The 24,355-nt window shown below is 41.2% G+C and overlaps 1 protein-coding gene and 1 non-coding gene across 10 annotated transcripts in view; both read right to left on the bottom strand.

The window, feature by feature from the left end:
- Positions 1–24,355, bottom strand: part of OSBPL3 (oxysterol binding protein like 3) — a 196,352-nt gene that overhangs the window by 58,786 nt on the left and 113,211 nt on the right. For 7 of the 9 annotated variants that reach the window (XM_042248661.2, XM_060415042.1, XM_027968666.3 and 4 more), the window contains 8 exons: positions 19,652–19,768; positions 19,442–19,495; positions 17,528–17,641; positions 14,214–14,381; positions 13,513–13,636; positions 12,085–12,188; positions 11,787–11,879; positions 10,577–10,733 (listed from right to left, as the gene is read on the bottom strand). In XM_042248661.2, coding sequence (XP_042104595.1) covers positions 10,577–10,733; positions 11,787–11,879; positions 12,085–12,188; positions 13,513–13,636; positions 14,214–14,381; positions 17,528–17,641; positions 19,442–19,495; positions 19,652–19,768 — 931 coding nt within the window. The remainder of the gene's footprint in view (positions 1–10,576; positions 10,734–11,786; positions 11,880–12,084; positions 12,189–13,512; positions 13,637–14,213; positions 14,382–17,527; positions 17,642–19,441; positions 19,496–19,651; positions 19,769–24,355) is intronic. The other 2 variants (XM_027968668.3, XM_027968670.3) reach the window with 1 other exon arrangement.
- On the bottom strand, positions 19,269–19,394 carry LOC114114656 (U6atac minor spliceosomal RNA). Its single transcript, XR_003589276.1, has one exon. It is a non-coding gene; the product is annotated as a U6atac minor spliceosomal RNA (small nuclear RNA).

Genomic DNA, 24,355 nt, shown 5'->3' with positions numbered 1-24,355 from the left:
CTTCTTCACAAAATCACAGGACAAATAAGGAATTTACTTAAATGCAAACATATTATTAATATGATGCTTCTGGTGACCAAAGATGGGGTCAATAGGTACTGATTTTTCTAATAGTGTCTATGGAACAAGTTTAAATCTCTGATTTAAACAATTCCATGGAGCAAAATAATGGCCAGCACAATAGAGCCACCAACAGTGTGGGCGCTAGCAGCAGCACTGGGTTCTTCCCAGTTCCCACACTTATTCACTGTAAGACTTCAGACAAGGATATGATGCACCTGAACCCCAGTTTTCTCCCTTGTAAATAGGGACAATAATTGCATTTACTTCATAAGATCATTATGGGGATTAAGTAAGCTAAAGCACTGAACCTAAAGCATCAGATATAATACATAATAAATGCTATTGAAATAATAATAGTGATGGTAATAAAAGAAACATACAGATGAAAGTGATGATGACTGCAGTCTTTTGAAATACAGGCAGCAGTTTTTAGATATCTGAGTCTCTTGCTGGGACATCATTTATAAATAAATGCACACAGGATATAAGTTCTATGAATGAGAGACTGACTAGAATTGGTTGAGCATTAGGAGCAGTGGAAGCTCTTAGCTGGTGAGCAACCAGCCCAGCAGCTAACTCACAAACTGCACGTTGGGTTCTATTAGATGGGCATCCCATCCCTGGCAACCCCACAGGATCCCCACAACCATCTGCGTGGGTCCTTGGGGAAACATCTCTTCACTGTTATTTCTTGGTAAGTTTCCTTAGTTTATTATCATAATCCTTTTCATAAAACATTATACTGGTTTCAGTATACAACATAATGATTCAGTATTTGTATACATTTCTAAATGATCAACAGAATTGTTAACATCTATCACTTTACATAAGTACAAAAAAAATTTTTTTTCACCATCAGGTTTATTGGATAGACGTGGCACTCAGCTGGTTGCCACTGTAACAAATCAATTTCTCTGGCTTTCAGATGGCCTGCATAAAGCAAGGTATTCAACCAAGCTAGAAGATTGGGGCTTCCCTGGTGGCTCAGATGGTAAAGAATCTGCCTGCAAAGCAGGAGACCCAGGCTGAATCCCTGGGTGGGAAGATCCCCTGGAGAAGGGAATGACTACCCACTCCAGTATTCTTGCCTGCAGAATCCCATGGACAGATGAGCCTGGTGGGCTACACGCCGTGGGGTTGCAGAATCAGACATGATCGCGTGACTTTCACTTACTTACAGAAGATTACTATTAAAAATTTTAAATCAGAATATACACTTTGGCTCAAAATGTACAGCTGACAAGACTGTTGAGGGCATAAAACAAGTAGAAAATAACTCACAAAGTCACTATACTTAAAGTCTTAAGTGCTTTCTAAACCACCTGAAAAGGGGGCTCAGGGGACCAAACCAGGCACTAAATTTCTTAAATGACTGTTTAGATCCACTCAGAGGACAATAAAATAGTCCTTTACAGCAGTCTAATGATGCAGCACACACAGAGCAACGGTTAGAGGCTGATGATGGGAGACCATATTTCCATTAACTACTAATGACACAGGATCCCAGAGGTCAGAAATATCTTCTGTGGCAGATGTGTTAATTTCTAACATGATATTATAGAAAAATCAAGAGTTAAAAAAAATAGATCTAATGAGTGGATCACATCCATGGGTATCTGATCATAAACAAAGCCATATATAAAGTTTTAGATGCTCAGAGCTACAAAGAACCTCAAAGATCACTAAGGCCCCCTGCTGCATAGAAGGACCAGCTCCTCTCACCTCTAAACCTTCTTGCCAAATAGCCTTTGGGCTCATGTTTGGAGCATCTGCTGTCCCCTAAAGCCATCCACTTTTTTGTTTTTAGACTCTTCTTGTGTTAAGAAAGTCCATCCTTTTTCTAAGTTAATGTTCACCTCAGTGTCTCTTTGGCAAACAGAACTAGTTCCTCTTTCATGGAGTGTCTGAATATCGAAAGGAATTATGATACCTCTTTTCCTGACTGTCTTTAGCCATTTTCTCAAACACTGTCTCTGTACTAAGAGAGTGGGACATAGGCTGAGCTTTGGACAGATTGGAGCACCATAAGCATCATATGATCGTCACGTCCGACTCTTTGGACTTCAGCCCACCAGGCTCCTCTGTCCATGGAATTCTCCAGGCAAGAATACCAGAGTGGGTGGCCATGCCTTCCTCCAGGGGTTCTTCCCAACCCAGGGATCGAACCCAGGTCTCCTGCATTGCAGGCGGATTCTATACCATCCAAGCCACCAGGGAAGCCCCATATGATCGCTACCTTTCCCATTTCCACGGCTTCCATGCGGTTCTTTTATTGACTTGGACAGTGAAAGCAGAGCTGGCATGTTTGGATGGTGAAAGGTGGTGCTAAAGGACCCCTATACTCCTAATTGCCCGTGCTCTATTTAATATGCTCCAGTTTCTCTACACTAGAAAAGAAAATGCTCTCGAAGAAGACAGTTATGAATACCATGGACATGGCTCTATGGAAGCAGTGTGGTACAAGGGAAAGATATTGTGCAATGAAGGAAAGGTGAACTGAAATCCTACCACTTTTCATATAGTTGTTATTTAGAGTTTGGACAAATCCTTGGTTTCCACATCTGTGTGTGTGGATAATGCCCATATCTCAAAAGGGCTTTGAGGAAAATGAGAAAACACATTATTATATAGCACCCAACCTACAGTAGGACTCCTTCTTCTTCCTTTTTTTAAAAGAAAACTACATTTTGGTGAATTCTTCTTTGTCTTTCTTTTGGCTGCATCATGTAGCATGTGGGAGATGTTAACATCTAAAATATCTAAGATGATCTCATCTGTAATCTTGTTGCTCTTAATTCTCAAACTACACAGGACATCCATAGTTTTAAAACACTTCCGAGTCCATATTCTACACAAATAGTTCTTTCATTTAGTTATATTAAGTAAGTAAAGTTGCTCAGTCGTATCCGACTCTTGCAACCCCATGGACTGTAGCCTACCAGGCTCCTCCCTCCATGGGATTCTCCAGGCAAGAGTACTGGAGTGGGTTGCCATTTCCTTCTCCAGGGGATCTTCCCAACCCAGGGATCAAACCCGGGTCTCCCGCATTCCAGGCAGACGCTTTAACCTCTGAGCCACCAGGGAAGCCCTTAGTTATATTAGGTAATTTGATTACTTATTTACTGATCATTTCCATGACTGCAGTTGCTTGGCAGATTTTTATGCTAAATTCTAAATTATGCTTGATAAGTGACCTGGCTTCATGCATATTTTTTAGCTTTTAATCTTTGAAAATGATATCATTATGACATATTTGGCTTTTAGTCAATGCTTCCATAAGCTTAAAGCAGTTAACAAATGACCTCTCAATGAAAACTCAACACAGGAAAAGAATCCAAGAACAAAAGAACAGCAAATAATCTAACAGAGTTTCATTTTGTTCTACTTTTAGCCTTTATATTTGTAAACGAAGATTTCTCTCATTGCAAACACCTTTCACAGGTTGCAAGAGACATATTTTAAAAATCTCATTTTTTTTCCTTGCCAAAGCAGAATGTGATTACCTTCTTCTGTTTGGAGCACCCTGACCCCAGTCCTATACTAGTTTTTACTTTCCCATCCTAAATCTGCTCACCATTTCTGCTTCTGCTGCTAGCAGAACACTTTTTCATAAAACCGCATTGTAACAATAAGCAATAATAGTAAGAATAATTTCCATTCAGTGAAAAACAATTATTCATAGAAAACAATTATAGAATTTTTGAGAGCCCAAAGAGTCAGGACGACTATTTCAGGACATTTAACAAATGAGGCAACTGAGACCCAGAGAGGTTAATCAGTGAGGTTAAAGTCCCACAGCTAGTCAGTAACAGAGGTGGCTTAGTCTAATACAAGTTATCTGACTTAGCTGGTATAGAGGGTTAGCTCCAAAGAGGCTTACTATTTGCATTGTTTGCTGATGTATGTTTCCCAGGAAGTTTAGTTCCAGACTGGCAATAGCTGATAGCAGTTTGGGGAGGAGGGAGAATTTCCATAATAACATTGAAAATCTTTAAACCATTAAGTTAAACAAAGCTGACAGATTTCCCTGCTGCAGGACTTATCAGAGTCTTTAATATTTACTGTTTCTGGTGTAAATGCAAAGTAGATTATAGTCAGCAATGTTTTGCAAACATTTTAAACCATGGAATTTTGTTTTTTAAAGTGTTTTACGGGCAATGTGTTCCATGATATACATTTTGGTATATGTAAAATTCCAAGGACAGAGAAGCCTGGTGGGCTACAGTCCATGGAATCACAAAGAGTCAGACACAACTGAGTGCGTATGCACACACACATACACACACACGCGCTAATATTAGTAAGGCAAATTATTTACACTTTTAGATTTTAGTACATTTTGTTCTGTTTGCTTGTGTGTGTGTGAACACAGACACAAAGCCAGACACATGAACCAATGACACGCCATAAAATCAAACTTATAGTCTACAATATACTACAAACACTTTTTAGGATGGGTGTATATTGATTTTCTACCACCTGATCCAACTTCTATGAAACAGGGAGAATTCAGATGTATTTAACATGTTGAAGAAAAAGTAGGTAATACAGACTATTTACAACACCAGTGGAATTCTTGCCTTGTGTTCAGCTGTTTTGAAATCACAGTCAATAGATTAGTGATACAGTTTAAAAAGTACAATAAAAATTGTCAGTAACAAAACCAGGCTTACAAAGGAAGAAAGGTCAAGATGCTTCAAAAGTATGAATGGAAGTGAGAAAGAAAGCAAGGTCACAGGACATAGAGGGAACCTGAGAACTGTCTTTATTTTGTGAGGCCTCTGAGTTACAACCTGCGTAGATGTAACTCCCTGAGCTCTTCCAGTCTGGGCAAGAACACTAAAACCACAGGAATGAAACCACACTTGCTGGGCTGCTTGTAGAATTTGCTATCTGCAAGGCCGTGGGGCTCAGGCTGAAGATGAATAGGTGCTCCTGGACCTTTTCTCGGAGCACAAATCGTGCAGCCAGCTGGTTTTCACTAAGCCCGAAAGACAGAGCAGCTGGCTGACGCCCATGACCTTGCATGAGGTCGGGCCCGCAGGTTGGAGGATGGGACCAGTGTATCCAGTCAGTATAGCAACCGCTGTCCTGCTGAGGAAACAGCTTCTTCAAGGTAGGTAAAATTAAGCTAGTTCTCTTCTGCAGGGAGGCATTATCTTCTCATTTTTAAAAGGACAGCTCATATTAGTAAAAAGTAATGGCATTGTGTATACAAATTCCCTCCCACACAACCTACAATGAAACAACCTGATTACAAGGAGTCCAGAGAACACACAGTAGGATGTGTGAAGATCTTTAAAGGGGTTGAGGTTAGGTAATTCTTCCCATTTTATAGATAAATCGTACAACTGCACCGCAAAACATGGACAAAGTTCTAATGGTCGCTTGGACAAGACTTTGAGGTAGGAATTTGTAAAGAGCATAAAATGGTTTCCTCATAACCACCACATTTTAGATTTAGAAGGTAAGGAAAGAGGGAAAGGAATCAGTGATATAAAGGGAGGAAAATTCTGGGCGATAAGAGGAAACAGGAAATGTCTTCTCTTATTTCAAGCACTGTCCTCCCATTTAATTAATTTTTAATTCATTTACTCCTTTAAAAAATGATAATATATGAAAAAAATTTTTAAAAAGCAGAAAGAAGATAATACAAAGAATGCTCAAACCACTGCACAATTGCACTCATCTCACACGCTAGTAAAGTAATGCTCAAAATTCTCCAATTCCAAAATTCTCCACAGTTCACAATACATGAACTGTGAACTTCCAGATGTTCAAGCTGGTTTTAGAAAAGGCAGAGGAACAAGAGATCAAATTGCCACCATCCGCTGGATCATCAAAAAACCAAGAGAGTTCCAGAAAAACATCTATTTCTGCTTTATTGACTATGCCAAAGCCTTTGACTGTGTGGATCACAAGAAACTGTGGAAAATTCTGAAAGAGATGGGAATACAAGACCACCTGACCTGCCTCCTGAGAAACCTATATGCAGGTCAGGAAGCAACAGTTAGAACTGGACATGGACCAACAGACTGGTTCCAAATAGGAAAAGGAGTACATCAAGGCTGTATATTGTCACCCTGCTTATTTAACTTCTATGCAGAGTACATCATGAGAAACACTGGGCTGGAAGAAGCACAAGCTGGAATCGAGATAACCGGGAGAAATATCAATAACCTCAGATATGCAGATGACACCACCCTTATGGCAGAAAGTGAAGAGGAACTAAAAAGCCTCTTGATGAAAGTAAAAGAGGAGAGTGAAAAAGTTGGCTTAAAGTTCAACATTCAGAAAACGAAGGTCATAGCATCTGATTCCATCACTTCATGGCAGATAGATGGGGAAACAGTGGAAACAGTGTCAGACTTTATTTTTTGGGGCTCCAAAATCCCTGCAGATGGTGACTGCAGCCATGAAATTAAAAGACGCTTACTCCTTGGAAGGAAAGTTATGATCAATCCAAATTGCATATTCAAAAGCAGAGACATTAGTTTGCCAACAAAGGTCTGTCTAATCAAGGCTATGGTTTTTCCAGTGGTCATGTATGGATGTGAGAGTTGGACTATGAAGAAAGCTGAGCGCCAAAGAATTTATGCTTTTGAACTGCGGTGTTGGAGAAGACTCTTGAGAGTCCCTTGGACTGCAAGGAGAGCCAACCAGTCCATCCTAAAGGACATCAGTTCTGGGTGTTCTTTGGAAGGACTGATGCTAAAGCTGAAACTCCAATACTTTGGCCACCTCATGTGAAGAGTTGACTCATTGGAAAAGACTCTGATGCTGGGAGGGATCGGGGGCAGGAGGAGATGGCCACCTGACCTGCCTCTTGAGAAACCTATATGCAGGTCAGGAAGCAACAGTTAGAACTGGACATGGAACATCACCGACTTGATGGACATGAGTCTGAGTGAACTCTGGGAGTTGGTGGAAGGACAGGGAGGCTTGGCGTGCTGCAATTCATGGGGTCACAAAGAGTTGGACACAACTGAGCAACTGAACTAAACTGAGTCTCCATCACTAAAACACTGGTATATATCCTAGATTTTTTAATATGCCTATATATATCAGATTAATATATTTTTCCCAAAAAACAGGATCATGCCTCGTATTTTTTGCTACTGTAGTCCATGGGGTCACAAAGAGTCAGACACAACTGAGTGACTGAACTGTGTGTATCTTCCAATACCTATAAAAATAACCCTGGCTAATTCTATCCGTAAGGGCACTGGGACAGCAGGTGAGAAGCACAGACTCTGGGGTCAGGCAAGTTAGGGTTCAAGTCTGTTTGGCTACTTTCTACCCTGGAACCCTCACAAAGTTCTTTGGCTTTTCTAAGTCTCAGATTTCTTATCTGCACTGATAAGAGGTTACATTCATACCCACTCCATGGTATGAATTCAAGAAACACTGCATGTTAAGTTTTTATTAGCAAACACCTGGCATGACGCTATGTGTTCAATGTAAGGTAGATGATATTATTATTAATGTAGCTGTTAAGTATTCCATTATATGATTACACTGCAGTTTAAAAATCTAATCTCTTTATTGTCAGGCATTTAGGTTATTTCCAATTAAAAACAAAACAAAACAAAACAAAACTTTCTATTCTGAAATTTCACAGTAAGTTGCAACAACAGTACAGAGAAGTCCTGGGTGCCCTACATCCAGTTTCCCACAGTGGTAACATCTTACATAACTTTGGTACTACATTTAAGCCACGAAATGAACGTTGGTATAACCTATGGCTCTGATTCTGATTTCACAAGTTTGACAGGCTCTTGCTTGTGAATATGGGTATAAGTATCAGGCAATGCAATTATATCATATGTGTAGATTCACGGACTTGCCACCAAAATAAGGATAGAGAGTTTTCCATCACCACCAAGATTCCTCTTACTACCAGCCTTCGTAATCATACTTTCCCTCTTTTTCTCTTCCTTGTCCCTGACTCCTGTAACCACCAGTCACTTTTCCATTTCTACACACGGATCAATTCAACAGTGTTAATAAGTGTAAGCACACACTATGACACCTTTTGAGATTGGTGATTTTAGGTCAGCATGTTGTGCTTGAGAACCCGTCCAGAGTGGCCTGTATCCACAGTTGATTCCTTTTTATTGCTGAGTAGTGATGAATAGTGTTCTGTTGTATGGATATAGCACCTTTGGTTTAACCATTCATCTGCTGAAGGATATTTGGGTTGTTTCAGTCTTTTGCTAATACATCTGCTGTGAACATTTGTGTATAGGATTTTGTGTGGACTTACGTCTACATTTCTTTGGGATAAATGCCTAGGAATGTGAACATTGGGTTGTATTTGAAGTGCATGTTGGTTTTATAGAAAACTGCCAAACTATTCTCCAGAGTGGCTGTATCATCTTGCATTGCCACTAGCAATATATGAGAGATCCAGTTTCTCTGTATCCTCATCAGCTGTCTGTACTTTTTTAAAAAAATTTTAGCTATTCTAATGGTGCATAATAATGTCTCATCATGGTTTGGATTTGCATTTTCCTAATGATATTGAAGGGCTTCCCTGATGGCTCAGTGGTAAAGAATCTATCAAATGCAAGAGACATGGGTTCAATCCCTGGGTAGGGAAGATCCCCTGAAGAAGGAAATGGCAACCTGCTCTAGTATTCTTGCCTGGGAAATCCCATGGACAGAGAAACCTGGTGGGCTACAGTCCATGGGGTCACAAAATCGTTGGACACAACTTAGCAACTAAACAACAAATGACATTGAAAAATCTAATTTCTGATATGAACAATGCTGCAATGGACATCTTCGGATAATTTAAACTTAATTTAATTTATGTATTTTTGGCTGTGCTGGGTCTTCATTGCTATGTGGACTTTTCTGTCTTTGCGATGAGCAAGGGCTGCCCTTCTCTGCAGTGCACAGGCTGCTCACAGGAGTGGCTTCTCTTGTTGAAGAGCACACGCTCAAGGGCGCTCCGGCTTCAGTTGTTGCAGCACAGGGGGCTCAACAGTTGCAGTTCCTGGGCTCTAGAGCACAGGCTCCATAGTTGTGGTGCGTGGGCTTAGCTGCTCTGCAGCATATGAGATCTTCCCAGACTAGAGATCAAACCTGGGTCTCCTGCATTGCCAGGTGGATTCTTTACCACTGAGCCACCATGCGAGCACATGTCTTTGGATAACTTTTAAGTTAATTCCTGTGAATGAATTCTTGAAAGTAGAACTGCTGAACAGATAGATTTTCTTTAAAAGTTGAAACATGATGTCACATGGCCCTCCAGAAAAGTACCAATTTACATTCTCATCACTCTCATATAAATTGCTCAGCCTTTAAATTATTCCTAAGGCTCTCACCTTTTTCCGTACAAGTTAAAGAGAGACTTCTGCCAATGCACTCCCTATTACCAATAAAATAAACAAAAAATAAAAATTAGATTGCCTGAAATCCTAACTGGACATGGAACAACAGACTGGTTCCAAATAGGAAAAGGAGTACATCAAGGCTGTATACTGTCACCTTGCTTATTTAACTTCTATGCAGAGTACATCATGAGAAACACTGGGCTGGAAGAAGCACAAGCTGGAATCGAGATTGCCGGGAGAAATATCAATAACCTCAGATATGCAGATGACACCACCCTTATGGCAGAAAGTGAAGAGGAACTAAAAGCCTCTTGATAAAAGTGAAAGAGGAGAGTGAAAAAGTTGGCTTAAAGTTCAACATTCAGAAAACTAAGATCATGGCATCCGGTCCCATCACTTCATGGGAAATAGATGGGGAAACAGTGGAAACAGTGTCAGACTTTATTTTTTGGGGCTCCAAAATCACTGCAGATGGTGACTGCAGCCATGAAATTAAAAGATGATTACTCCTTGAAAGGAAAGTTATGACCAACCTAGGAAACATATTTAAAAGCAGAGACATTAGTTTGCCAACAAAGGTCAGTCTAGTCAAGGCTATGGTTTTTCCAGTGGTCATGTATGGATGTGAGAGTTAGACTGTGAAGAAAGCTGAGCGCCGAAGAATTAATGCTTCTGAACTGTGGTGTTGGAGAAGACTCTTGAGAGTCCCTTGGACTGCAAGGAGAGCCAACCAGTCCATTCTAAAGGAGATCAGTCCTGGGTATTCTTTGGAAGGACTGATGCTAAAGCTGAAACTCCAATACTTTGGCCACCTCACGTGAAGAGTTGACTCATTGGAAAAGACTCTGATGCTGGGAGGGATTGGGGGCAGGAGGAGAAGGGGACGACAGAGGATGAGATGGCTGGATGGCATCACTGACTCAATGGACATGAGTTTGGGTGAACTCCAGGAGTTGGTGATGGACAGGGAGGCCTGGCGTGCTGCAATTCATGGGGTCGCAAAGAGTCGACACGACTGAGCAACTGAACTGAACTGAAATCCTAATAGAGCAGAAAATGAACCAACTAAGAGTCCCTTCTCCAAGGACTTTCCCACATTCAGACAAGCACATAATACTTTCATCAAACACACTGGAAGAAAGAAACACAAAAAAGAAAGAAAACTCATTTACCTTTATGGGCAATATGACACAGATCCTCTTGCATTTTAGAAAACTCTGATGAGGTTTCAGAGCCATCAGAATAATTTTTCTCTTCTCCAAAATCTAGTGTAGACAAATTAGGATTGGAGGAATGCAGTCTTATTGGGCCAGAAAAAGGCTTAGGTACCTGAAGTGACACCAAAGGGGGATATTACTTTTTAGATGTGAGTTGCTTAGACTATTCACTTGTTTCTAAGATTGGAAAGTAGAGAAAAAGAACATTCTACAGAACATTTTTTTTTAATTGAGTGATAACTTTCAATAGGAAAACACTTGCCATGGCAACTTCCACTGGCTTCTTATGAAATACAATTGAGTGAGAAATCACATTTTTAATTGGAGATGATCATAACTTTAAAGCTATAGGTTTAAAATGACAGCTAAAGTGGCCAGGCTCTTTCTCATTTATATTCAATTCCTTCCTCCTTGCAATAATCACCCAGGATCTAGGTTGCTAATATTAATAGTTAATGGAGTAGGTTTAAAAATGTTTTCTTTATTACCACCTGGTGCTTCCACAAAACAAATCACTTTCTCAGATGTTTTGAACACAAATCTCTCTTTGCTTTGCAAGTATTTCAATTCAATCCATAAAGTGCTTTAAACCAGAGTTACATAAGAGTATAACAGTTTCTGTAAGTTCCTGATTTATTTTGACCCTAATAATGCTGAAATTTAATATATAATGACTGAGCTGCAAATCTTGGCTTAGCTGTGCATTGGAAAAGTCAGCAGTTAGTGTTATGCAGTGAACTTCTGATGGAAGGTGGGAAGGTTGGAGAGAAGAGACAGTCTATATGATGTCCTGCTCCCGAAGACTCTGGCCAGTGGGCTCGGAGGGATGGTGAGTCCACTGAGCCACAGAAAAGGTGGGACAGAGCACACAAGCACAGCAGCCAGAAATCAAGGTGCACACCCCAGTGGGGAAGAGAGCAGGCAGGCTAAGCAGTAAAGAAGGGAAAACCAAAACCCTAGAAATGACTGCAGTCGCTCCAACTGCATCCCATTTTTCCCTTACTCAATATGCATGACATGCTTATTTTAGTATTCAGAAAACCCAAGTGACTGAATTCCTGTCTCTGCACAGGGTATCTGAGAGTAACTACAACATAGTCACTTTTCTATGGACCCCAGCTTGTGTCCCTGAGGAAACCAGCCTGGAGGGGGAAGCAAGGGTTACCTGCAGCATTCCTTTAGCTTCTTTGCCAAGAGCTCTGGACCGCCACCTCCTGTGTGATCTTTTTTCCTTTTTGGGACTTTCAAAAGCTCCACCCTTTGTTTTAAAACAGGAAAGAGAGCACAGACAGTAAGATGCACCAAACCAATAGGGAAAGACACACACCAGAGTGACCAACTCCATCCCCTTGAATTTGGCTGAAGCAACCAGCCAGAAAAACTTCCCTGTTAGTGAAAGCCTGGGAGGAGAGAGGAAAGCCTAAGAGGTGCCAGCAGGCAAACAGAAATGGGCTCTGGCTGACCTGGATGGCATTGATAGCTGGTGCAGAATATGTCCGATGCAGGATGTCCATACTTTGCAGGAGCTGGCTCATCTCCAGCAGGTAGGAGTGACAGTGCGCCAGGTCTGCAGGGGGAAACAAGAGGAGAAATAGGAGCCACTCGTCTTGCGTTCAACCTTCACTGTACTAGTGCCAGCCATTTTTCTCATTTATCTATATTTGCTCTTACATATGTAAAGCTAGGAAATTTTACTTCCGTTTTTATAGGAGAGGCAGTAGACTTGTGGTTAAGGGCATAGATCTAGAGAACCAGGCTGCCTCCATCTGAATGTACTTAATGAACTGAACCGTGGCCAAATTACCCTTCTCTGGGTCTCAGTTTCCTCACAGGCTTCTCTGGTGGCACTAGTGCCAAAGGATCCACCTGCCAATGCAGGAGATGGGGGTTCAATACTTGGGTGGGGAAGACCCCCTGGAGTAGGAAATGGCAACTCACTCTGCTATTCTTGCCTGAAAAATCCCACAGACTGGCAGGCTACAGTCCATGAGGCGATCATGATATTCTGAGCTCACAGGACATTTGAGTCAAATAAGTTGATAAAGGCAGAGTGCTTTTATTGCTCATATTTATTGAGAGCGCAACATTTTATGGCCCCAGATGTGATCCTATCTGCATTCAACAGAGAAAAATACAATTTTCAGGCATCGTTCTCTGATAGTGGTTCTTAATCGTGGCTATGTTTTAAAAATCAACTGGTGAGGTTCTTAAAATTACCTATGTCAAAGTCTCATCCCTGGTCAATTAAATTAGAATACTCCCAACCTCACTGGTGACTTCTTTTTTAGTTCCATAGGTGATTCTTAACTAAGGTTAAGAACACTGAGCTTCCGTATATCAAGAGTGGCTCCTTACCAGAATCAGTTTGGAAATTGTGAAAAACTAGTGATGCCAGGGCCCCACCCTGCACTAATTTAAAGGGATTCTCTGGGAGAGGGGCCTGAGCATGGGTATCCTGGCATTTTAATAGCTCTCTTGTAATTCTAATGTGCAGCCAGGGTAGAGAACACCTGTTTGGCGAGGAATCTCCATTTGATTCACCCACTCACCTCTGGACAGTGATTTACAAGTTCTTGGATGTGCATCAGAATCATTTTTGGCACTTAAACCCTGGATTCTGTGATTTAGCAGTCTATGTGGAAATTGGGCATCGCTGCTTAAAGAACAGAAAAGGAAACCTACTCACACACACACCCAAGGGAAGACATAAAACTCTAAAAGAGAGTGTCTTTTGTTTATCATGAGTGCAGATCTTCATAAGCAAAATCTGACAGGGAACACAGACCAGTCTAGAGAGAGAATATAAATTCACCTGGAGTATAAACGAAATCAGGAAAATCTAAGAGCAGAGGTTTTCAACAGAAAGAAGCAGAGGTTTTGAGTCACTCTACCTTTGGAGCATTTTTCCATGTCCTCTGAAGACTGTAACCATAATGGAACTCGAGTCTCACCACCACAAGAAAATGATAAATTGCTTCCGGTTTGAAACGAATTCTGCTTTGATATACTGCTACGCTGTTCCACAGATGACAAAAGCACATTATAAATGAAAACAGAGCCTGGTGGGAACACTTTAGGGGAAAGGATAATAAAGTGGGCCAGTTGCTAATGGAAGCCATCTGCCCATGAGGAAGAAGCTTCTAGCAATGCACTCCATCAGAGACCCTGAGAGCTCCAGCTGTCACCCATGTGGCCACACCGTGCTACAGGCCCCTGAATTCTCCTCCTGCCAAATGATAACCATATGAAAAGATGACACAAATGTTGGGAAAGATTGTGTGGTTCTGTATGACTATAAATGTATCTCCTGCAGTTTACAGCCAGAAAGCAAACTAAAGTCAAAGTGATCAAGGGAGGGTTAGGATGTTAAATCCCTCTGTACATGCTCTTCTTCAGTTATGATCGCTGCATTAATAGATGCTCCTCTGGCCCTGGCTCTGACTGAGGGGACACCCAGACAAATAAAATCCTAGATCAAACTCATTCTGTTCCTCCCTGTAAGCCTCTTCTTCCTCAGACACTGCCCCCAAGAGCAGACTCCCCGCCACAAAGCCACCTATTTCCCTTAGATTCATGATGGGCAAATCATTACCTTCCTACTTGAAACGGTGTCCATGACCCCAGGACCAGAGTCTGTGACTGCAGATCCTGGGAAAAAATGATTAATTTCGTGCGGAAACATGGCGATTTCATTCTGACGGTACATTCTGTGGTGGCGGAGTTTGGATACCCACTCATCAAAGACGTCCTCTGACTTTACCTAGATTGTGTGGGGTCGAAAGGACACAAGAGTATCACTCATCTAAGAAACAGTCATCCCACTGAGGTCATTCCTGGCACCTCTTCACACTGACACACGTAGAAGTGTGGAAGTACCGATTTGTTTACTTCGTTACATTCGTCTAGTCTATGGAACAAGTCTATGGAGTAGGAGATGGAAAGCAAGAATGGTCTTCATAAACTCCATATTTAAGCATTCTATGAAAGAGCCAACTGTTACGCTATTATTATGTCTTACATTAAGCCACAAACAAGTTGAAATTTATATTTATCCATCTCTTACAAGAAGAAAAAAGAATTAGAAAAAAGGATATTTATCCATCTCTTAAAGCAGTTCCAAGTTCTCCTGTCCCCATTTCTCATATCCCCACTGAAAACATTACACCATTTTTTATTAATAAAAAACCTCTTTTCTAATTCAGACTTTTCAGATCAATCTTCTCTGAACTGGAGAGAATGAATAAATTCTTCTTGAAATATTTAACCTTGTTCATCTTCTCTGATAACGAAATGCTACTGAGGAATAGATGTTAATGAATGTGAAGGTTATTTACAAGAACATTTCTCCCACTCTTAGAAAACAAAAATGGGATAAAGTATTATCAGTGATTTCCAGGATTTTTCAAACACACAAACACAAACTTTTAGCCATTCTCTCCATGATTGACTATCAATGTATAATTTCTATGAAGAGTAATGTTTGTATGTAGTAACTATTATAAAATACATCAAATGTGCATAAAAGTACTAAAAAGAATATATGAAGCACCTATGCACCATAAATATCTCTTAATAGTCAATACTTCTATGTATGTATGATGGTGCATTAATACTTTCAAAATGAAAAGTCACAGACATCTATATATGAGAAAACAGAGACTCATGAAAAGGCAATATAAATGACTCTAAAAGAATACTCAGTAGGTTAACTTCCAAGAAGAAAAATCCAGGTCAATTCAGTTAAAATCTTTACTAAAGCTGTTACTGAGAGCAAGGATGTGGAAATAAATGTCAGCAACATCCTTCATTTAGGAAGTGTTTGGTCGACATCTGTATTTGTTGTGTTGGTTACAAATACACACAAGACATGAAACCCCACCAGGTTCTACTGGACATGCCATTTACAGGTAGAAGCAACACAGACTCTCATCTATTTGTCTCCTTTAAATTATGTTCTTGAAATGTACTTCATTTCCCAGACCTTGCTACTGGGCATTTTATAGGAATCCTGTGTCATTCTTTGTACTAGTCTACTATCAGAGGCCATTAAAAATCAGTGCCCAGAGCATTCCTCTTGACCCGTTTTTTAACTGGGTTAAACGAGGCAGAAGAACAAAAGCACTTTCTTAAGTAACTGACCAGGGTTCTGCGTTAGCCCCTTAGGTAGTCACAGGACTGCGAGTGCACAGCTACGTGACTCTCTGCTGCCCAGACCCCCTTCTGTGACAAAGGGAGAGACTGGGACTGGATGGCTCACATTAGAAACTGTCCGACTCTGAGACCATCAGCCAGGACGTCAGATGAGTCCACACCCCCGCTCTCACAGGCATAACTGATGGTCAGAGTAGACAGGAAACACAAACAGAACTGGAAGTGAATCAACACAGAGAAATATTAACCAGCGTTTATCACGATATTAGCATTTGATGTATGTTGAGGCATTCTAGTTCTTTAAAAATTAGGAATTAATCATTGCTTTTACTTTGTTAACTAGAATAGAGAAATTATTTGAGAGTTATTTGAAATTATTTGATTTTTTAAAAAATCTTTTTTAAAAAAAGATTACAGGTCTCTCCCTCCTTTGATTCACATTAGTTATTCTTAGTCAAGGGTATTGTGACCAGCCCAGGGGATGTTTGATGACATCTGTAGACATATGGGGGTTGTGATAATTAGAAGAGGGCTGTTACTGACACCTACTGGGGGTAGGCCAGGGCATCCTACAATGCACAAGACAGGCCCCCATGGCAAAGAAGTTTCCAGCCCACCCTCCAGATGTGCTGAAGGTGAGAAACCCTGCTCTAAACAATTATTACACCCATAAGCACAGAGGCTTAGGCTTAAAAAACAATATAGATTTGACTGTCCTGGGCAGTCCCTCAACTATATGTATGTGCTAAATATGTATTTGCCCAAGTACCACAGACACGTCATGGGGAGGACAGGGATACACTAAGATGTGAAGATCTCAATCTCATGCTTTTATTTTCCTCTCACCCCCATTCCCAATATTCCAAGTAATTTGTCCAAGTAAGAAAGGACTCCTACGTTTTCTAAATTAATTTCTAATCCTCGGGTAACATCTAATAATTATATATAATAAATGAACCTATTGAGCTTACAGTGGGTCAGGAATTACATCAAGTTTTCTACATTCAGCTCCACAAGATGAGCAAAGTAGTTCCCATTGTGTGGGCGGGAAGTGGTGAGAAAACTAAGACTTTCAGAGATTCAATAATTTGTCAAAGGCTGAGAGCGAGTAAGTAGTCAGGTGCTTAAGATCTGAACCAGATCTGGATCTCCAAAGCTCTTGCTTCATGATTTTAATTATCTATACAATCTGCAGCAGAAGCGGCAGAAGAATGGAGTGAAACACTCCATTTCAGAGACACTATTTAGAGACCTGTCCTTTAGGGGAAAATTTTTTAACATCACTGTGGTATGAGAATTTTAATCCCTGTAAAGTTAGTTGACGTTGTAAGCCAGAGCTTCACAGACTAAAGATCATATTATATTTCAGGAAACATATTTTATTCTATGGCAAATGGCTCTTCACTAAAGATGGTACTGCCTGGGAGTAGAGCGCATTTGTATTTGAAAACATGAAGTTTTTTTTTGGTTACTGATGTCACAGTCACAATGGAGGCCAGATATGAGGGAGAAGAGACAAGGATGTTGAATTTATTTTATTGGGTCCCAGTGTGAGAGACTCTCCTGCACAATGAAGAACTGTCTCATCCAGATAGCAATAGCATCCTTAGAAATACTTTCCTAATGAAGATCTTCTACACATTGGCTGGATGTTCTGAAATTCACCAGGCATCACCAATGGTACTGTAACTGACGATTCCTTTGCAACATGAAGGATCTGTGCAAAGGGAGACAGCGCCTGGGCAGCAGTCTCACCTTCAGATGGTAAATGTGCTCCTCGGTATCCAGGTCTATGCACTTGGATGACTTCTTCACAGACATCACCGAGAGCCCGACGTCGATGCAGCCATGCAGCTTCTCTCTCTCTATCTGCAGGGGCACGCAGGGGCCCCCATGAGAACCGCAGTGTTAAAAACCACCCGAACATCCTTGACACTCCTTTCCCTCTCCCTCCCCTTCCACACCCACTAATAGTAAACACAACAGCCACACTTCTCCAGCACTTAGTGTGAGCCAGCGCTGAGCTGAGTGCTGTGTATGCGTCATCCTGCTTAACCTAAAGGGAAGACCGGATTGCAGAGGATTAAGTAACAAGCAGAAGGTGAGGAAAGCGGACTGACTCCCAGAGCAGTGAATTCACCTGTTAATGGCACTGTTTCCTGCAGGATTTCTGGGGTCTAAATTCATTTGGAAGTGATTTTAGAAGAGGAGTAACTTCGTTTTCTACCTCTGTGACTCTATTTCTGTTTTGTATTAGTTTCATCTGTACTCATTTTTTAGATTCCACATATAAGCAATATAATACGATCATGATATTTGTCTTCGTCTATCTGACTTACTTCACTCAGTATGACCATCTCTAGGTCCATTCATTGGCTGCAAATGGCATTATTCCTTTCTTTTTCATGGCTGAGTAATATGGTTACAAGGGGGAAGTGCGGGGGGATGGGAAATTGGGAGGTTGGGACTGACATATACACTATATATAAATAACTAGAAAGAACCTACTGTACAGCCAGGGAACTCAATACTCTGTAATGACCTATGTGGGAATAGAATCTAAAACAGTATGGGTGCATGTTTAACTGATTCACTGTGCTGTACAGCAGAAACACGGCATTATAAATCGACTATACTCCAATAAAAATTAATTAAACAAAAAATGTTTTAAGCTGAGTAAAACATAAAAATTAAAAGAGGAGTAAGGAAGCTAAGACAGGCCACTGTGGGTCAGGCACTATGGCACATTTCTGCAGGTACCCCTACAGGGTGAGCACCGTGAAAGAGGAAGGCAGGAGCAGAGAAGCGCTGGGTGAGAGAGGGACTCTCGTGCAGGCAGGACCAGCAGTTATCCTGAGCCCCGGTGGGCCGCTTGCCTGGTGTCCACACGCGGGAATCTCCTGTCACCTTCACCAAGGACTTTCCCCACTAAACCCCTCAGTCCCCATAATAGTGGGAGGACACGTCCTGTGTTTTGTTCCTGTTACCTCACTGGGAAGAGGTCTGTCCCCACTCAGAGAACCCCACAGTGCAACCCTAAGACCAGAACCCAGAGCTGGATGCCCAGTAGAGTATTGAGAGGGGCCCTCACACCTCCACTTGGTGGGTGAACTGAGCCCACGCAGAACCTAGAGAGGAGACAGAAGGGAACAGGCATCTCTGTTCCCTGAGAAAGAAACACCACCACCCTCATGGTTTCCAGCTAGGGAAATGCAATCCCAAATGGACAGTCTCATCCACGAGTCTATAACTACTGTGTGCATGCTCAGCCTCTCCATTGGGTCTGACTCTCTGCAGCCCCATGGACTATAGCCCGCCAGGCTTCTCTGTCCATGAGGATTCTCCAGGCAAGAATGCTGGAATGAGCTGCCATTTCCTCCTCCAGGGATCTTCCTGACCCAGGGATAAAACCTGGGTCTCCAGCACTGCGGGCAGATTCTTTACCGATTGAGCCACTATATTGTTGTGCAATTGCCCAGTCGCATCCGACTCTTTGCGACACCAGTGGTTAGATGCCATGGAGTAGGTGGCAATGCCTTAATCATATGCATGTTGTCAGGCTCAAGAGCCTCTTCCATCCTCATCAAGGGGAGTGCTAACCTTCTCTCCTTTCATACATGACTAGCCCTGGAGAATTCTTCAGTAGCATGCTGGATTAAGACCACTTACGTCAGTTTGGTTCTTGGCATATTTCAAGATTCCTTTGTCCAGATAGAAGAATCTCTGTGGGGAACAAAGTAGAATTCATTAAAATATTCTATTTAAATGTCCTTCTCTTGGTCTCCTTGCTTAGCCTCAAATTAAATATACACACCTAAGAACAGGGCCTGAGTAGGGAAAGTGGGTGCAAACAAAGGTGAGTCCCAAGCCAGTTCTTACCTTATGCCAGCCTTTCAAGGGCCATTTTCTCTTTTTCAGCAAAAATCCTTTCTGTATTGGTGGCTCTTGGGTGTAATTCATCTCTCCCCTCAGTCCTTCCACCACTTCCCAGCTGTCCTGTTTCAATGAAAGAGTTCGGGCTCAATGATTATCTTTAAATGAGTATCAGGCTCAATATATACATATATATCCAATAGAAACATTAAGAAGCACTTGATCCCATTTGTAAATCCATCTAAGATGATGAGATTGGCTGGGTGTGTTGGGGAAAAGAAATCCAGGCTTAATTTATGTACAGTTCTTAGACTTTATAGATTTAATGCTACAATTTAGTGGCATCAAATTTGTCAGTTTTTCAGGAGCTCTCTCTCAGAAAGGAATGTCTCTTCCTCTTCTGGTGCTTGAATCTTGACAACCACAGCTAAAGGTAAGGATTTTGCTGTAAATTCTATTTTTGTTCCCTTGGCATCATCAGTTATTTTCACTCACTACTAGACTTCAGTCTAAATTTGAACCCAAAGCTATAGACATCAAGATGAAAACTGGGCAGGAGGGATGGGGTGGCTGAGAAAATTGGCCCCAAAGCATGAGACTGCGTCGTGTTGGTAAACATGACGAGTTGTTTGAAATAATGATTTGGGCACACTATCGCCAAATTCTAGGTATTTAAATTGTTGGAAATCTAGAAGCACCAAAAAGGTGGTTCTGCAACACATATTTGCATCCTCTTTTCCCAGAAATTTTGTTTTCTCTTCTTTTGTTTAAAAAACTTGGGGTGGGGGCAGTGTGGAGGAGGGTACAATTATTGCTCTACTAGGCTGTTTGCAATTTGGGGGGACAAATAGTTATTATAATAAATCTGTCACTGTCAGCTGTTTAGGTTATTTCAACTAATTGGCTAAAAAATCATTTTAAAAGGAATACTAAAGAAAAACACTAAAAGTTCTAAAAAGTTATTTTCAAATGCTTGAAAATGCACATATTCATTGCAAAATTATCCCAAGGTAGACCAAAATTGGCAACACTTCAGTGGTTTTTAAATTTTTTATTATTATCTTTTGTTGAGATATAACATACATGATATGCACAAATCTTAAGACCGCAATTTGAAGAATTTATAAACCTATACCTACCATCCAGATCAGAGAGAAAACATTTCCAACACAGGATATTTTAATTTTGACAAACATGCCTTTCCCCTCCTCAGGTTTACTGAGCTATTACTGACCTATAATATATGAAGCTTTAAGATGTACAATAAGGTGATTTGATACACTTCTATTCCCTCACATAATTACTGTTTGTGTGTGTGTGTGTGGTGATAACATTTAAGATCTACTCTCTTAATAACTTTCAAGTATATGGTACTGTTAATTATAGTCACCAAGCTATACATTGGCTCCTCAGAGCATATTCATCTTATGGCTGGGAATTTGTACCATTAACCAATATCTCCCCATTCCCTCCGTGCAGGAAGCCAGTGTGAGGAATCCCGCCCGTGACAAGGTCATGAGGAAGGAAGCTGACATACGCAAGGCGTGCTCAGACTTCAGGGGCCCCTCTGGAAATTCCTAAGCATGTACCCCAACAAAAATCTGCCGGCTTTTGTGCTCTGCTTTTCCACTCTTCTGACATTTTCTGGAACAAGTCAATTCAGGGCTTTAGTCTTCTGCATTTGAAAGAGTGTTTCAATCCAAAAAACCCTCTGATGGCTTTCTAGCCTGCCTGCAGGACTCGTACAGCTGTGCATGTGATTGTTTGAGGCCTCCTGACCGCAGGAGGCACAGGAAGCTTAAAACATCCTAGGAATGTAGGAGCTTCCGAGGAGTCAAAATCTTTAAAATAGGACTGATTAAAAGTTTCATTTGTTGAGTCAATACTTGCTGCCAAATTTTCACATCCTTTATTTGTAGATATAGTTGGTATACAGAAAAACAAGTAGTAGACCTGGTATTAGCAACATTAGATCTTTGAGTTAAGTACCTTCTTTGTTATAACCCACTGCACCTTTGTTCTACAGAGATGTAACTTTAGTGCTTTAAGGAGATGTAGATTAAAGAAAAACACTTCAGGGGAAACAAAATTAACATTCATTAAGGAAGAGAGCCAAAAACTGTTAACAAGCCTCTTGGCCAAAAGATAATGTAAATCACCTGAGACCTTTTGTATACAAAATAATGTATAGAAAGAGTCTGAGCTGCGAACGCTACATAATTTTGTGTTACTCATTGATCTCCGTGTTTTATCAAAAGTATAAAAGGCCTTCTGAACAATAAAGGAGGGGGCCAGTTTCTCGAACTAGTCTCTCGGCCTGGTTTCTTGGGGCTCTGGCTCCCCCGTGTCTCTCTCTCTCTTTCTTCTTCTCTCTCTTTCCCTCTCTCTGCTCTTTACTTTAACTTCAGGCTGAATCTCCACCTGGGGCGCGGAGGCTCGCCAGGTCTACTTACTTGCCCTGGCTGTTAAGACCCGCGAGAAAGGGAGCTTAAGGCGAGGCACCCTTAGATATTCAAGCGGGCACCGGTGGCCCAACGTAGATGGTGCAAATTCCTTGTCTGGAATTTTATTGGCCTTCCGCGTAAACCAAGCTATTCAGCCCTCTTCCTCCACTTAATCTTCTTACTACGCTATAGTTTCTTAATCTAATCTTATATCAATCAATAAACAAGTCTTTCCACGCCAACGCCGTCCACCCTTCGAATTCCCTGGATCCACCGGGGCTGGACCCCGGCACCGCCGCCCTCCACCCCACCCTGACAGCCACCATTCTACTCTCTCCTTCTATGAGCTCCACATCTTTAGATTCTGAATATAAGTGAAAACATGCAGTATTTGTCTTTCTCTGATTTATTTCCCTTAGTATAATGCCCTCAAGCTCCATTCATGTTCTCATGAAAGGCAGGCCTTTTTAATGGCTGAATAACATCCCATTGTATGTGTATGTATGTACATATATGGAATATGTGGATGCTTACATTTCCATGGGATACATATACATCTCACATTTTCTTTATCCACTCACTCATCCAGTGAGCACTTAGATTGTTTCCATGCCATGTCTATTGTAAATAATGCTGCAATAAAAACTGGGGCACAGATAGCTCTTCAAGAGACAAATGTGTCATCTGGCCAAATTTCATGTTGAATAACTTGCTCTTAGTCAAATCTCCAGCCCACAGGAAAGTGGTACAGACAGAGGCCAGAGGGGTTGAGAGATGGACCTTAATAACCTGGGAGCAGAAGCAATTGGACCCAAGTCCTAGGAGAAAGACGGGGAGGGCGTGGAACCACAGGCAGTCCTGGGTGCTCCGGCTCAGTTTCTGTGTTGTCCTCAAGTTCAATACACGAAAAACCCCCGGTGGCCAGAACACTTTCCTATTTTAGTGGCTGAACTCCCTTTGTATAACCGTCCCCAAAGATCTGCCTTATGTCTGATTGCATTTTACTATGAATAAGGCTAAAGCTACACCCCAGAATTTTGAAACATAGCATTGGTATTCCAGTATCTGGAGTTGTAAAAGTTGAATTCTTCAACGGAAAAAGCAAAACTTAGACTCAACTCTTAAATTAGTGGACTTTATCAGAAAGGTAGCAATTTCAAATGAGATTCTTTATAGCAATTATTACTAATTATTTCAAGTCACTTAAATTTTTAAAAAGTCATTCATACTTACATTCAGACAATCAATAGAGGAGAATGCATAATATTAAGTAATGAGAAGCCACACACACACAAATATTCTGCTCACATTTATTTCAGCTCAAAAAACCAATCCTCAAAAAGTGTCTTGCCTGTCAAGATTTTAATGAATCTTCAAAATCATCAAGCTAAAAATTTAACCTCTTCTAGGAAGCCTCTTCAGAAGAAAGCACTATTTCATCCCTAGAAACTCCACAAGTATTTCATCTTACCTTTCGCCTACTTATGATAGTATATGCAAGGTTTTATCGTCCCTAGACGGATAATAGACTCTTTGAGGGTGTGAAGTGTCTAGTTCAGTTTTTATTTCCTCATATGCCTAATCTGCTGTCCAGTGAATACTATGCATCTGATTGACAAACGGATAAACCTGGTCCTGGAAAAAGGCTGCAAATAAATTAATGTTGTTGGAACATCATTCATTGGCTTGCATCTGAAGTGTACCAACAAAGGTCTATATAGTCAAATCTATGATTTTTCCAGTAGTCATGTATGGATGTGAGAGTTGGACCATAACTCTCCGTGAAAGGAGATGAAAATTGATGCTTTTGATCTGTGGTGTTGGAGAAGACTCTTGAGAGTCCCTTGGACTGCGAGATCGAACCAGTCAATCCTAAAGGAAATCAATCCTGAATATTCATCGGAAGGACTGATGCTGAAGGAGCTGAAGTTCCAATATTTTGGCCACCTGATGCAAAGAGCTGACTCATTAGAAAAGGCCATGATGCTGGGAAAGATTGAAGGCACGATGAGAAGGGGATGACAGAGGACGAGATGGTTGAATGGCGTCACTGACTCAACGGACATGAGTTTGACCAAGCTCCGGGAGAGAGTGAAGGACGGGAAGCCTGGCATGCTGCACTCCATGGGGCTGCAAAGAGTCAGACATGACTGAGCAACTAAACAGCAACAACAATACCTCTGGGCCAAACGACTCTTTACAAGTAAAATACAGCACAATCACACTTGAGAAAGAAACTTGAGAAAGAAGGTGTCATTGTTAAAGG

Source organism: Ovis aries, chromosome 4, assembly GCF_016772045.2.
Source record: "Ovis aries strain OAR_USU_Benz2616 breed Rambouillet chromosome 4, ARS-UI_Ramb_v3.0, whole genome shotgun sequence".
Classification (NCBI taxonomy): domain Eukaryota; kingdom Metazoa; phylum Chordata; class Mammalia; order Artiodactyla; family Bovidae; genus Ovis; species Ovis aries.
This window is presented reverse-complemented; position numbering and strand designations above follow the sequence as displayed.